Below are 15,406 nucleotides of genomic sequence, written 5' to 3' on the forward strand. Positions count from 1 at the left end.
CCCCGAGTGAAGAAATTCCTCCTCATCTCAGTCCTAAATGACCGACTCCTTATCTTGAGACTGTGACCCCTAGTTCTAGACTCTCCAGCCAGAGGAAACAACCTCTCAGCATCTACCCTGTCAAGCCCTCTAAGAATTTTATACGTTTCAATGAGATCACCTCTCATTCTTCTAAACTCCAGAGAATATTGGCCCATTCTACTCAAACTCTCCTCATAGGACAACCCTCTCATCCCAGGAATCAATCTAGTGAATGTTCGTTGCACCCCCTCTAGGGCAACAAAGGTTGGGGTGGAGGCGGGCAATGTTATGGACGTGAAAGTGAGCAGTCCTTGTGATGCAAAGGAGATAGGGTCCACAGCTCAGTTCAGGGTCAAGTAACATGCCAAGATTGCATACTGTTTGGTTCCGGCTGTGACAGTTGCCAGGGAGGGGGTGGAGTTAGTGGCATAGATAAGGAATATGTGATGGGGGCTGAAGACAATGGCTTTGATCTATTCAGTGTTTAGCTGAAGGAAATTATGATTCATCCAAGACTGGAAGTTGGACATGAAATCTGACAGCACAGGGACAGTAGAGAGGTCGAGAGAGGTGGTGGAGAGGTGGAGCTGGGTCTCATTAACATACATGTTGAAACTGACCCTATGGGCCCGATATTAGGAGGGAGGCGGGTTGCCAGCGGGGGGTCGACTGGGCATGTGGGTAACCCGCCCAGTAAAATCAGTGGGTTCCCCACTCGATCGTAAGTAAATCGAAGGCACTTACCTTGGCTTCCGGGTTTCACTGGAAAGCTGCACCCGCATCATAGGCTGTCAGCTGGAGGAGCCCTATTTAAAGGGGCAGTCTTCCACTGATTGATGCTGCAGAAAGGAGCCAAAATTACAGCCTGGAGCAGCCCAGAGGGAAGGCTGCTCCCAGGTTTAATGATGCCTCACTCCAGGTCCTACTGGATGGGGTGAGAAGTTGGGGGAGATCAGAGACCTTCTCCCCGGAGGAAGTGGCCTGCCTCTGCCACCACGAAGGCCTGGCTCGAGGTGGCAGAGGAGGTCACAAGGACCACCAACATATCATGCATCTGCATACAGTGCAGGAGGCGCTTCAATGACCTAAGTAGGTCAGCCGAAGTGAGTACACTTACTCATTCCCCTACACTCCGTCTGCCACATCACTGCCCCCACCCCACATCTCCTTCTGCACTGCCAACACTACTCGGTCACATCACTCCTCACACCCACTCAAAACTCATCCTCATCTTACCTGCACTTACTCACCTCGCCAGTACTCATCCCACCACTACCACTCAACCCAATCCTCATACGATCTCATGGCTCTGTCTCATACTCACCCTCTCATGCATCTCTTTCACGGTCAGCCTCGCCCAACCTGCCACTACCTGTGCTGCAGCCACAGGGCATGCATCACATATGTGTAGTAGGAAGCGTAAGGCAAACGTGTCGTGAGCATGAAGGGGATGCACAAGGGTGTTTGAGGGTTTGTCATGGTTTTTACTTATTTTTGATTTCTGATCAACTCACATTACATATATTGTCACCACTACTGCTGCGTCTTGGCCATTCTTGACTGGCTTGTGCAATAAGGCCCTTTCATGAGGTTCTCCATAGACACACTTGATGCCACTCATTGGGTCACCCTACAGTGGGTGAATGTGTAGTTGCACTACTTTGTGCAGGTGCCTGTTGCGCAGCACTGTGTTGTGTAGCTCCACGTGGCAGAGGTGGACGGCATGCCTGGCGAGGCTGGTGATGTTTGTTGTCCTCCAATGGAGTGATGAATGAAGGTATGGAACACCCCCCCCCCCAATCCTGACGGTGAGAGTGTGAGGGGGTCCACAAAGTAGGTAAATGTGTTTGGACAGCAGAGTTTAGGGTATGATTTAATAATTTGGAGTGTGGAGAAAACGGTGTGGCAGGCAAAACTTCGTCTGAGGTGACAGAGTGCCCTGCTGCAATGAATGAGGGTTTACCCCGCACCTGTACAATGGACCTTTGCAGCTGCCACTGGCTGCTGGCTGCAACACGTCTGTTTAAACAGGGAGTGTTTCCCCCAGCATGGGGAGTCCAAAATCCGAATCCTCTTAAAATCTCCAACTAATGAGGTCTGTAAACGACCTCAAGTACCCAGATAATGATCTTCGGTGGGATCCCGCTGGCTTTAATTGCCGGTGGGAGTCCCGCATGCGTGTGCATCGATTTGCATCATTGGGGAACCCGGAAGTGGGCGGGTTGGAGCCGGGCTCCGGACCTGCTCCGGGAATCCCCAATTTTAGGAGCCCCTCCCCCCCGCCACGAACGCACCCGCTCGACCATCCGAAAATTGACCCCTATGTCTATGAATGACGTTGCCAAGGAGCAGCATGTAGATGAGAAAGAGCAGGAGCCACGGACGGATCCTTAGGAGACTCCAAAGGTGAAGGTAGAGCAGTGATAAAAATGAGAAGCATGGAACCTAATAATGGCAGTCCCATCGAGCTGCACAATGGAGAAGTGTTGGAGGAGAAAGATGTGGTGATTACAAGTGGGTAGTTTAGCTGATCTATTTTTTTCTCTCTCCTTAGCCTGGATACACTGGGCCCTAACCATTGCCTCAGCTAAGATCAACTAACTCAGTTCAGATTAGGAATTAAACATGTGACCTTCCTGGTCTGTATGGGTCAATAACCACACCAAGTGCTGGTTATTTGTTCAGCCTTAATAATAATTTTAAAAATCTGTTTTCCAGATTATCCCCGACATAAGGAATTACCCTTATCCACATCTTCACCTGCTTGCACTCCAAGGAATAAATGCGGGACGGCAGACTCCTGCTGTCAGGGAAAGTTATGAGGTGCGTCACTTGCTGTCATGGGTGCTGGCAGAACTGACAACAGCCCTTAGACCAGCTTACATGGCTGCTTATTTATAACATTTGACATTCAAGAACATATATGATTAATTTAAGATTGCACTATGTCCCACCTCCTCGGAGACCAACGTGAAATCAGTTTGAGTTGTTACGGCATCACTGAAAAAATCTATCCATAATTTGGCATGAAATTTGCAATCTCGTTCTTATGTAGAAGGGATATAAGAATGGACAGTATCGAATTTGATATGTCAGTAACTTCTGAAGTTGAACCACTGTTGGATCAGAAAAGGGAGCTTTACTCTGGATCTGACTCCTGCTATACCTGAACTTGAAGGGCTCGATGCTGAAACTGAGTACTGAAAATGGAAATGTGTTCGATTGTCCAGCACAGATATTCTCCACCTTGATTAGTACCAAGTTCACCCAAAGCAAACAGAAAAAAATGGTGTTATGGTCATATCCGGATGTCCAGCAGGCTGAGTTCATTGCAACCTCTAACAGCTTTGTAAGCATAAAAAATTTAAAGGAAATGAATCAAGGGCTTGTTCCCCAAAACAGTAAATCACACACCCTTCTGACAGCTGGACCTTTTGTTTCCTTCCAATCTTCTCCCGATTTCAAAGACAATAAGCCATGCTTGGGTATTGTCCCATGGGTTGCGACCACCGTCTGGTGCCTTGCTCTTTTGTCGTGTGTGTGCACAGATGGTAGGTGTTGGCTATTGTTCAGTAAGTTGGGGGCATCACCGCTGAACCTGATCCTGTCCACTCTGCCTGCACACATGCACTTTTCCAGCAGTAGTTGATAGTGATCAGGAATGGAAACCTGGTTGATTTTTTCTCCCTCTTCGTCCCAGAGATACTAGAGCTAATTAAAACACCTCTACTACCACCCAACCATGGCCAAAATCAACCAATTCAGTACAGACCATGGATTCAGCATGGAGTCTTCCTAGTCTATATGGCTCAGTTCAAACTACAGAGTGAACTAAAGTATACTACTCCAAAATTAACAAGTCCCAAGTGAAACTGGAGGTTAGAAGAATGTTTTTTCTGCAGAATATTTGCAGGAAAAGCAGCTAACATTGTGTTGATTAACTCTTTTATTTAAAAAAAGAGGTGGATAATTATCTAGGTAGGAAGAGGATTAGAAGTAAAAAAGGATTAAATCAGGTCTCTCAATTCTCACTCGTTGTAGTGTGACTCACTCATTGTGGTTAAGATAAGTAAACTATGGTAATATATCTTAGTCCTAGAAATAAACAGAGTTCAGTTTGTTTAAATGGGTTGTCATTCTATATCACCCCTTTTGATCATAGACTCACTCCTAATGGTTCTCTGCTGTTGATAGTCCTGGCTAAATATAGAAAAATTTGATCAAGTACTCCATAAACATGATTTCTATGCAGCTGTCATCTGCAGAAAGCAACTGACCTGGGTGCAAAGTAAGGAGTCTTACAACACCAGGTTATAGTCCAATAGCTGTTGGACTATAACCTGGTGTTGTAAGACTCCTTACATTTGTCCACCCCAGTCCACATCATGGGTGCAAAGTGTTAGATATGGTGGAGACTTCCTCAACTATCTTCCAGGATTATGGGAAAAAATAAAGAAACTTCCATCAGGAGAGTAAATAAATGAGATGTTGTACCTCATAGTCTGGCTGAGACTGTTGAAGCTTGCTGCCAAGGATGGAAGAGGTTAACTTGAGTGAATGACAGCCCTGGAACTTATAGATTTTAACTAGATAGATTTTAACTCCTGGAAAGAAAGAAAAAAATGACTTACTATTCTGGGCCTCTTCTTGCTCCGGATCCATTTGCTGCCAGATTGGCCTGGGGTGGAAGCCATGGCGATGGCTGACATTATGCAAATTCTTAATTTAACGGCATGCTTAAACCCTTGTATATATTAAGGTAATAATACATTATCCCTTGCCGGCTGTAGGAACTGTTACAACTTGAGGACAGACTTGGAACTGTGAGCCGTGGGGCCTTGCAGAATACAATCGAGAGGTGCACCTTCCCACACAAGTACAGGAAGGTGAGAATGGATGTCACTAGTGGCTATTTACGTTACTCAATGCTTTTGTTGTACTCCCCTCATCTATGATCACAGGAGATAGTGGAGGAGGGATGGGACACAAGGGGTAGGGATGCAGTTGGGATTGGATTGGATGGGGTTAAGGAATGCGGCAATGGGTGGGATGAGAGATTGAGTAGGAGGAGAAGGGGTGAGGTTAATGTGGATGGGATACGGGTATGTGAGAGTGGAAGGGAATGATGAAGAGGGTTACACAGCAGTGCGGGAGATGGTGTTGGATGAGGAATGGAAGGGAGCGTCTGAGAAATGTGTACATATTAGAGGGGGATGAAAGAAGGGGGATAGGGTAAGGGTGTGAGCTGGCTTGTAGATAGGATGAGAAATGGGGAGGACTGTGGGGTGTGTAGGGGATGAAGAATCGAGGAGGATGTTTAGTGGGTGGGTGGGTGTGTGAAGAGGACGGGAGATGGATAAAGATTTTCAGATGGGATGGGATGGGATGGATGGATGGGATGGGATGGATGTGAGCCATGAGGTTGGGATTGCACAGAATTCAAGGTGCTTGGGCCCCAGCTCTTGGCTAGTGGTGTTGGTCACTATATAGCTGGATTTTCTGTATTTAGAATGTCAGGCTGATGTGCTGACCTTTTGCATGTGTACAATCCAATGTCCTGCTAAATTATAACCCTTTTAACTAATTGGACTTTGAAATACTTTTGCAGCTTTTTAAATATGCAGTAAGTATTCACTGCACTTCCTGTGCTCCAAACACACTTTTGTGTTGAAGATTTTTTTTTTGCAAACCTTCTACTTTAATTAGTTTTTAAATCTAAATTTCTAAGCTGGAATAACCATCGGGCGTTCTTTGACATCCAGACATCTGCCATCTGGGAAAACTTGCAGACGGATAGTACATTTATCCCTTTGAAAATAGGCATTGATGTGCTTTTTTTAAAAAGAGATAGACTGACTGCTACAGAGTGTCCAAATTAGACCAGTTTCAGATATTTCAAGCATTCACTCAAATGCGGTCAGTGTCACTTGCAGTTTGAATTTGTTCGGAATTAGGGCTCTTGATTATGCTGTGCTGGTTCTGACACCGTTTCATGGTGGGGAGTTATTCTACTTTGATTGTATTTCAGAATTGAATATTTTCACAGCATAACGAGACAAAGATAAAAGATGTAGAGTAAAATAGAAATTAATTAAGAAAAAGACAAAATATTGAGTCCCAAATTTCAAAGTAATGAGGAATTTACTCCGTTGCATCAATGAAGCTCTGACTTAATGAAATTATTTTTTTTGTAGAGAATGCAACAGGACCTCAAAGAGGCAAAAGAGGATGAGGAGGAAACAGACTTTGATGAGAAGTGTACGATCTGCCTATGTATGCTGGAGGAGGGAGAAGATGTCAGGTATGCTAGAAAGAGGGGGGTCACAATGCACTGATGAGCTAATTGTGGTATTTCACACCAGTGATTAATGTATAGTCTCATAAGACCATGGTTATGATTAGAGGAAAACACAGAATCAACATTAGTCTGTAATTTTGGTGTAGGTTTTGTTCCTGGTGGGAAAAATATGTGTTACTGAATGCATAAGGAATCAGATTTCCACTGGGAGTTCAGTAACTAGAAGACTGATTTCAGATAATTGGCAAAAGAACCTGGGAGGAGATGAGAAGAAAGTTTTTTTAAACGCAGCAAGTTGTTACGATCTGGAATGCACTGCCTGAAAGGGTGGTGGAAGCAGATTCATTAGTAACTGTCAAAGGAAATTGAATATATACTTTGAAAAGGAATAGAATCATTCAACACTGAAAGAGGCCATTCAGCCCAGCCTGCCTGTGCCGGCTCTTTGAAAGAGCTATCCAATTAGCCCCACTCCCCTGCTCTTTCCCCGTAGCCTTGCAGAAATGTTTCCTTTTCAAGTATTTATCCAATTCCATTCTGAAAGTTGCTATTGAATCTGCTTCCATCACCCTTTCAGGCAGTGCATTCCAGATCGTAACAACTTGCTGCGTAAAAAAAAAAATCTCCTCATCTCCCCTCTGGTTCTTTTGCCGATTCTCTTAAATCTGTGTCCACTGGTTACTGACTCTCCTGCCGGTAGAAACAGTTTCTCCTGATTTACTCTATCAAAACCGCTCATAATTTTGAACATCTATATTAAGATATACCAAAGGCCTTTGCTTGCTCCCAAAATATAATGTTCTTATGAACCGCTATGTGTGAATAGCCTGAGAATACTGACTATTAAGGTTTACACATGAAGATTTGGTACTTGGCCAAAATGTCTCAACATAAGTCACCACCTTCAGGAGATGAAGAATTTCAGGGAGACAATTGGAGGACAAAAAAATCAAAAAAATAAAAAGAATATTTGGCATGCAAGTCAGAAATACGGATGGCACAGTGCCAAGTGCCTAATCGTTCGTTTTGTGTCTTTGTTTAGGCGGCTCCCATGCATGCACCTGTTTCATCAAGTCTGTGTTGACCAATGGCTGGCCACCAGCAAGAAGTGTCCGATCTGCAGAGTGGACATTGAAGCACAGCTGTTACCGGACAGCTGATTGAACAAACGAATGCAACGGACTTCCACCCGAGCAAAAGAAACGCCTTTTTCCCGCAGTACGCCGGGCGGAATTCAGCCTTGTAATCACGCATTGCCTTTTTTTGAGTGATCTATTTTTGAAACTATATAATCTGACTCGAGCTGTGGTGACCCTGTGTTAATGAGGGCATTGGTCACTTTAGAAAAGGGCAGGTTCAACATAGCCATATGGACCACTGAATCATGGGAGCTGGTTCTCCCAGAGGATAGTGGGATTTATCATTCTTATTAGAATTTTTATTATAATTATTAATGGGCAAGTATATTCTACAGTGAATTACTCAATAATAATAACCTGCACACTTGCCAATTTCCTTTGAAACTATTCGTCAGAGGCAACCTAGGGTCAGCCATTTTACTTCCCTTCTGTGACATCATGATGTTATGTCCTAGTTACATTATGAGTAGAGATTGCTGCCAAATTCTCTGTGCCCGTTATTTAACTTACATTGTGAACACATAACGTGAAAACGGGTTTTAACTTTACAAGCCTAAAGATTAGCAGAAATGTTTTTTCCTCCACAAATTGACGGATTATGTGGAATAGACTCCCAGATAAAGCAGATAAATTCTGTGTCAGCTAACACCTGTTTAAAAGAGTTTGTTAGGAATTGGGACGTGTGTTATAGGACTAAGCATGGGTAAATATAGTTGGATGCTGTGTGGCTCTAGATCTGGTGATGTCAGATGCCAAGAACAGCAACTGGACAGGAATATATAACGTAGGATGACGATTCAATGGATATTCTTTAGTTTTGTTTGATTTACTTTGGGGGCAGGGGGAGGAGATGGAGCGAGGACCTTAGCAGAACCTTTTCTCAGGAGATTAAATGGGTTTACGTAGAGTCCATGATAGAATGGTTTGCACATGGATTGTGAGCGGAACAGAGTTCATGGGTTAAATGGCCTTTCCTTGTTGTGTACTTTCTTATGATGCTAGTAATGTGGAACTTCATGATATCACAGCCCGGGGAGGAGTTCTATTGTCTCAAACTGTCAGTTGTAAAGCAGGGCAATGAAGGATGACTGAGGTAAATCAGTGGGTTTTAGTGCATCTCCTTTTTGCTACATTTAGAACTTTGGCACATCTCAGTCGAATATTCTGCTCATTTAATATTTACAGTTTGGTTTATTGTTTTCAACCAGAGGAATTGATAGGAACCAATCTCTGTGTTGTCAAGATTGTGTGCTTCCTGCTTGAAAGGATAACAGTGGAGCAGAGTCTGTAGTTTTGTCCATTTATAGTGAAAGCCATTGGGTTATAGTTTTGTCAAATGAGTTTCCAGGATTTTTGCTGATTCTCTGGGGATTGTATTCTAGGATTCCGTCCATTTTTCTGTGGCTTTAATCGTCAGAAATCCACCTGATAGCATTGCGGCAATTATGATTCCAAGCTGGTCATAACGGGGGTGTTTAAAATAGTTAGGTTGAAACAAATCAACCTTCAAACCAAATTACATCATTGAGCCAATCTAAATTCCAATAGTCGATCTCGATCGTCTGAAATTCTGGTTTGCAAATCAAAATTTCTTGAAATGCTCTCTTGTAAATATCAAAGGCATTAGACAAGTGGAAGTCAGCCGCCATCTATTTACTAACATCACTCCTGAAGAGTTTTAGCAGCTGGTCTTCAGATTGAAATTTCTGTGCAGAATTGCACTCTGTCATTCTATATATGGGAAAAATGACCCATTCGTGGATGCAGGACCGGAAAACTGAGCAATGATGGAGAGAAAGAGAGAATGATGGGCATAGGATGAGTGAGACAGAGAATGAGTGAGAAATAAAATGAGCGAGAGCAAGTGAAAGAGTCATAGACTCTTTCTATGAGTCTATGACTCTTTCACTTGGGAAATAGGAGAGATAAAGTCAGTGAGAGTGAGTAGTGTGGCATAGAGCGAACAAGAGGTGGCTTTGCAGCATTTCTCACTGCAATGACTTTTGAATTTCACAGATGTGCAATTAACTGATCTTGTCTTTTGCCTTCCCTCCTCTCCCCCATACTAATTAATCACCTCGTGTTACGTGGTGGATTCCATTCATTGTTTAAATTTGGTATTATTGAGGTCCATGTGGTGCTGTTGGACCAGGAATCTATGATCATAACCATGCCACATGAGGGTGACTTCTAACTATAACAGAATGCAGCCCCTTGCATGAATTTATTTCAGTAACATAATGCAATTTGAGGCTGTCTTGTTTTCTTATTTAAGGTTGTTTGAAAACAATTTAAAAACAAAAATTCACCTTTTAAAATGGGGCATTTATTGCCTTACAGAGCTGTCTGGGAATGGACGGTTGTGAGAACAGCCTGGTTTATTAACAGCAGCAACAGTGATGTCTAACAGTGTGGAGGGCTGTGAATATAGAGATTGTCACATTGAAGCCTCAAGGCAAATATAGCACACCGAAACAAGAATAGAAAATGCTAGAAATACACAACAGGTCAGTTAGCATCTGTAAAGAGAAAAGGCTGGGTTAACAGTTTTGGTGTAACCCTTCTTTAGAACTGAAAACGGCAGCATTTTCTTTTGTTTGTTTCAGATTTGCAACAGATTTTACCTTTGGAAATATTGCACCATTTTTAGCTCTTGAAATGTAGTGCTTGACTGTCATGGCTACCAGAAGTCCCCACTGACCTTTATTTGTTGGCTGAGACTAGATCAAAAGCTTCCATTGAATGAAGCTGGAAGAATCTCCCAGGAAATCTAAACAGTTATCTTGGACAGGAACAACCTAACAGTCTGATGGATCAACACATTGTCTCTTTCTCATAAATTCATGGAGGTGGTGGGGAGGGAGAGAGATTATCAGTTGGCAAAAGATTAACACTACTTTTAGGATGGGGGTTGGGGTAGGGAAGGGGTCCTAGCATTTGTGACATTTAGAAATCACAAAGACTGATCGCAAGATCCTGCAGCTTTTTTGTGGGAATGTTAGAAATGCTCCATTAGGTTTGTTTGACGTCCAATTGATAACTGGAATAATCATATAGTAGACTGAACAGTGATAACTTGCGGAGCGTATCAGATCAGATGCCTTACATATTAACAATCATAATTTATTACTAACGGCAGCTAATGTAGGAGTGTATTTAATTTTAAACTTTTTTATATTTGAATTATAATTTATTTAGATATATCACTAAAATTATTTCTTTTTAAATTATTACCTCATTTTCATCAGTCTTGTTTTGTTCTATTTTTCTTTAACTGAAGTGTATCGATACCCGAGTACTGTTGAGAACGTTTTTTTAAAAAACAATTAGCAGCATCCTTCTTGGCTGAGAGGCAATGCACAGCGTGAGCCATACAGGGCAGGAAGGTCTCAAGTGCTGAGTTAGCCAATTCCAGCTGGTCGATATTCAATGCTGTAGTTAACTAGTATAGGGAAGGGAAAAAAAATCAGCCCGGGTCTCTGTTCCTGATCGCTGTTCAGTGACCTCCTGCTAGAAAGTGCACTAGTTGAGGACAGGATGAGGCTAGGATGTTTGAATAGCTTGCTGATGCTCTCTGCCTTGGCTTACACATGAATAACGCCAATTGATTTATTACTAGTGTCAACTTGGTAGCACTCTTACCTTTACAGCGCAAGGTTGTAGGTTCAAACCCTACTATGGCAGCAGTCGGTGCCTTCAGCAGAGAGCAGTGATAAAACCCCCTCCCTACAATTAGTGTGCAATCATTTTGTGTTATGGACTCCGTGTGATCTCAGGTACATTGAGAAGTGCGGCTGAGCTTCCTGGTGATGAGACCTGAGCAATGTAAATGAAATTTAGGCATCTCTCAATAATCTGATACATAAATATTGTTTACAGCAAATCGTCAAGTATGAGATGTTAAGTCATTGTTGCACTGTTTGTGGAGCATGTCTCAATTCTTCTCTGTTCAAGTGGAATGTGTGCAGTAGTAGGTTTGCACATGATCCTTTTTCTTCTATGTCTGGCTTTGAATCCAACTCAGACTGATGGGTGACAGTCTCCTCTCTCTCTACTGGCTGTAAAGGTCTGGCATAATATGAATTTGGGACTGTCTCGACCTAGGTCCCGATGGGCACGCTCACAACACAAGTGTCCACAATTTAGCACTAATTTGGCACGAAATGGGCAATCTCACTTGAGGTTCCCAAGGATGGCTGGTGTGGCATTGGAAATATATCATGCTGGTGAAATGGGGAATGCTGGTCTGAGATTGCATTAGTAGTTACATATTTTGGGCAGATTAGAAGGAGCTTTACCCTATATCAAACAGAATTTACAGCGCAGAAACAGGCCATTTGGCCCAACTGGTCTATGCCGGTGTTTATGCTCCACACGAGCCTCCTCCCACCTTACTTCATCTAACCTTATCAGCCTATCCTTCAATTCCTTTCTCCCTCATCTGTTTATCTAGCTTCCTCTTAAATGCATCTATGCTATCCACTCCATGCAGTGTAGTGAGTTCTCACCACTCTGAGTAAAGAGAGTATAAACCTTTCTATGTTTGACAGATCTTGAGCCTGAAGTAAAAGCAGAAAATACAGTTCATCAGTAACTGAAAGAGAAAAGAAATATTGCTGTTTTGGGTATGACCCTTTTCTGTTTTTATTTCAGATTTTCAGCATTTGCAGTTCTTCCATTCATCCCTGTTCATGCTGACTTCTGTTGTGTAATTCAGTTGGATATTGGAGGGTGAGAGTATGTATGGTTCACCACAGGTATAGACTCAGCGTAAAACCACTAGAGCACTTAACTAGGGGGTTCCGCCCACCCGGATTCTGTTTTCAGCTGGTGTACAATGTCAACCTTCGTTCAGGGTAGCACTCTCCCCTCTGAGTCAGAAGTTTGTGGGTTCAAGCTCCACTCCAGAGACTTGAGCACATAATCCAGGCTGACATTTCAGTGCAGTATTGAGGGGGTGCTGCACTGTCAGAGGTGCCATCTTTTGGATGAGCCAAGGCCCTGTCTACCCTATCAGGTGGCTGTAAAAGTTCCCATGGCACGATTCAAAGAAGAGCTGGGGAGTCCTGGGCTAATATTTATCCCTCAACCAACATCACTTTTTAAAAAAAAACCATTATCTGGTTGTGTATCTCATTGCTGTTTGTGGGACATTGCTGTGTGTAAATTAGTTGCCCCGTTCCCTACGTTGCAACAGTGATTACACTTCAAAGTAATTCTTTGGCTATAAAGCGCTTTGGGATGCCCTGAGGTCGTGAAAGGCGCTCTATAAATGCAAGACATTTCCTTTTACTGCAGTATTAATAAACTCTTCTCTTTTTCTTCCCTGTTCTATATTTCCCTTATAATGTCTGGAGCTGGATTTAAATCCAGCCTTCACTGAGGGGGTGAAAGAGTCCTTAGTGAAATGAGTTTGGGGCAGTCTCAATCCAATTCCTATTGGGGGTGGGCCCATAAAACAAAACTGCCCTAATTTAGCACTAATCGGCACTATATTTATAATCTCATTAACGGGTGACAAGATGGCTGATGTGGAAAAGGGAAAAATGTCACACTGGTATAGCAAAAGTTATTTTTCTGGGGGTGGGACTGAGGTACAGTGTTGAAGCAGGATAGAAGGAGTTTTATTCTGGATCTGCTGCACATAACCTGGGAGTTCTTGATGCTAACAGCAAATGCTTGAAATGAAAAGTTTCCCATTCCCCGGTAGTAACGACCATCACTTTGATGAAGTCAAAACCCCCACAAAAAAGTTTTTAAAGAAAAAAATGGAACGAGTTTGTGTCAGCTAGCACTGTTTACGATGATGGTGGCTCCTTTAAGAAGCACAGACTGGTACACTGCTGCTTCATGACATCACCAATGTGCTGCAGTGGCCATATCATGTGGGCACATTTCACGTGGTAAAAATCCCACTGCCAGCGGTGCTAACTACCCAATGCAAAATGTACCCATTCCATTAAGTGCCTGCCCCATCGGTCACTACTGCTGTTAGTTACTGTGTTAGTGTGTCCCTCATTCCTCCAGTGTTTTGTGTCAGAACACTTGTAACGTATAGAATATTTTATAGAAATAAATATTTATTATGAATATTAAGGCAATAGAGCATCAAAAAGATGTGTTAAAATAGGGATTGTGTAAAGTTTTAGGGTCATTTCCTGTGGATTTTGTACTGTATTTATTACTAATAAAAACTGAATACATAGCTGACAAGGCTCTTGCATCTTATTTAATTCCTTCTCCCTCCCCTTGAACAAGGCAGAAGAAAGATTACGAACGTGCATATGTCGTAAATTAAGGTCAGGTGGAAAAGGCATGCAATTACTGACCATTCGCTGAGCATACCCAATTAATTAGGTAGTGGGCTGCATCTTGAGGCCATTACTCTAGGTTGAAGATAATAATTCTAACTTGTAGATATCGATAGTGAGGTGGCACTTGGGAGTACTGCATGCGATTTTGAACACCCTACATTCAGAGGACATTCATGCTTTGCAGAGAATTTAGAGAAGAGTGACCAGGATGATTCCAGACTCCAGACATTTAGTTACGAACAGAGACTCAGTGAGCTGAACTTAGCAAAAAGATTGAGAGGAGCGATAACTCAGGTGTTTAAAATGCTGAGAGGCATAGGTGATGTAAATGGACTGTTTAACTTTAAGAATGAGCAAAGAACTAGAGGACCCAGGTTTAAAATCTCTGTGGTTCGGTGTCAATTTTTGTCTGATTACACTCCTGTGAAGCGCCTTGGGATGTTTTACTACAGTAAAGGCACTATATAAATGCAAGTTGTTGTTGAACAAGCCTCAAGTGAGACTGGAGAATAAAGAAAGAACTTTCATTTATATAGTGTCTTGTCTTGTCCTCAGAATGTGCCAAAATGCTTCATAGCCAATGAGTTACTTGTGAAGTCCAGGCACTGTTGTTTTGTAGCCAACACTGCCATTAATTTGTGCACAACAAATGAGATGATCGGCCAGTTATGGTTCAGGGATGAATGAAGAGAACTCCCTGCTCTTCTTCAAAAAAGTGTTACAGGATCTTTATCATCCACCTGAACAGACAGATGGGGTCGCGACTTAATGTCTCATCTGAGCGATGGCGCTTGCTCAGTGTCTGCTCAAGTCTGTAGTAGAATTTACATTCACCAACTTATGACTCTGAGGCAAGAACGCTACCAATAGAGATTTGAAAAAAAATTCTTCTGCCGAGAACAGTCAAGGTGTAGAACAAACTCCCAGTTATAGCAGTTGGCAATGTGTTGATTAATTCCCTTAAAAAAGGTCTAGAGAAATATGAGTGGGGTTGGCGATTATAGGGCCAATTAAATAATCAAATGGTCATGGTGATTGCCAGGACCAAGGAAATATACATCAGTGGAATCAATTGGCCAGGTTTAAAAAGACTGCAAACTTAAGTGTAACGAGGTACAGCACCACCAATACTTACAATTTATTTGCGACTCTTGTGATTTGCCAAAGATTTTAAAATCATAGTACCATAGGAAGCCATTCGGCCCATCACGCCTGAGCTAGCTATTTGCAAGAGCTATCCAATTAGTCCCATTCTCCTGCCCTTTCCCGATAGCCCTGTAATTTTTTTCCCTTCAAGTATTACCCAATTTCCTTTTGAAAGTTACTATTGAATCTGCTTCCACCACCCTTTCAAGCAGTGCATTCCAGATCTTAACGACTCGCTGCATAAAAAAATGTTTCCTCATGTCGCCTCTGGTATTTTTGCCGATCACCTTAAATCTGTGACCTCTGGTGACCGACTCTTCTGCCACTGGAAACTCTATCAAAACCATTCATGATTTTGAACACCTCTATCAAATCTCCGCTTAATCTTCTCTGTTCTAAGGAGAACAACCCCATCTTCTCCAGTCTCTTCACATAACTGAAGTCCCTCATCCCTGGCACCATTCCAGTAAATCTCTTCTGCACCCTCT

General features: G+C 42.7%; 1 protein-coding gene across 1 annotated transcript in view; it reads left to right on the forward strand.

The window, feature by feature from the left end:
* ark2ca (arkadia (RNF111) C-terminal like ring finger ubiquitin ligase 2Ca) overlaps nt 1-7,622 on the forward strand; it is a 28,928-nt gene extending 21,306 nt beyond the window's left edge. The window contains exons 5-8 of the mRNA XM_067988895.1: nt 2,740-2,844; nt 4,812-4,907; nt 6,216-6,322; nt 7,362-7,622. Of these exons, the coding sequence (XP_067844996.1) occupies nt 2,740-2,844; nt 4,812-4,907; nt 6,216-6,322; nt 7,362-7,479 (426 nt within the window). The 3' untranslated portion in view covers nt 7,480-7,622. The remainder of the gene's footprint in view (nt 1-2,739; nt 2,845-4,811; nt 4,908-6,215; nt 6,323-7,361) is intronic.
* Nucleotides 7,623-15,406: the final 7,784 nt, after the last annotated feature.

Source organism: Heptranchias perlo, chromosome 1 (genome assembly GCF_035084215.1).
Source record: "Heptranchias perlo isolate sHepPer1 chromosome 1, sHepPer1.hap1, whole genome shotgun sequence".
NCBI lineage: Eukaryota > Metazoa > Chordata > Chondrichthyes > Hexanchiformes > Hexanchidae > Heptranchias > Heptranchias perlo.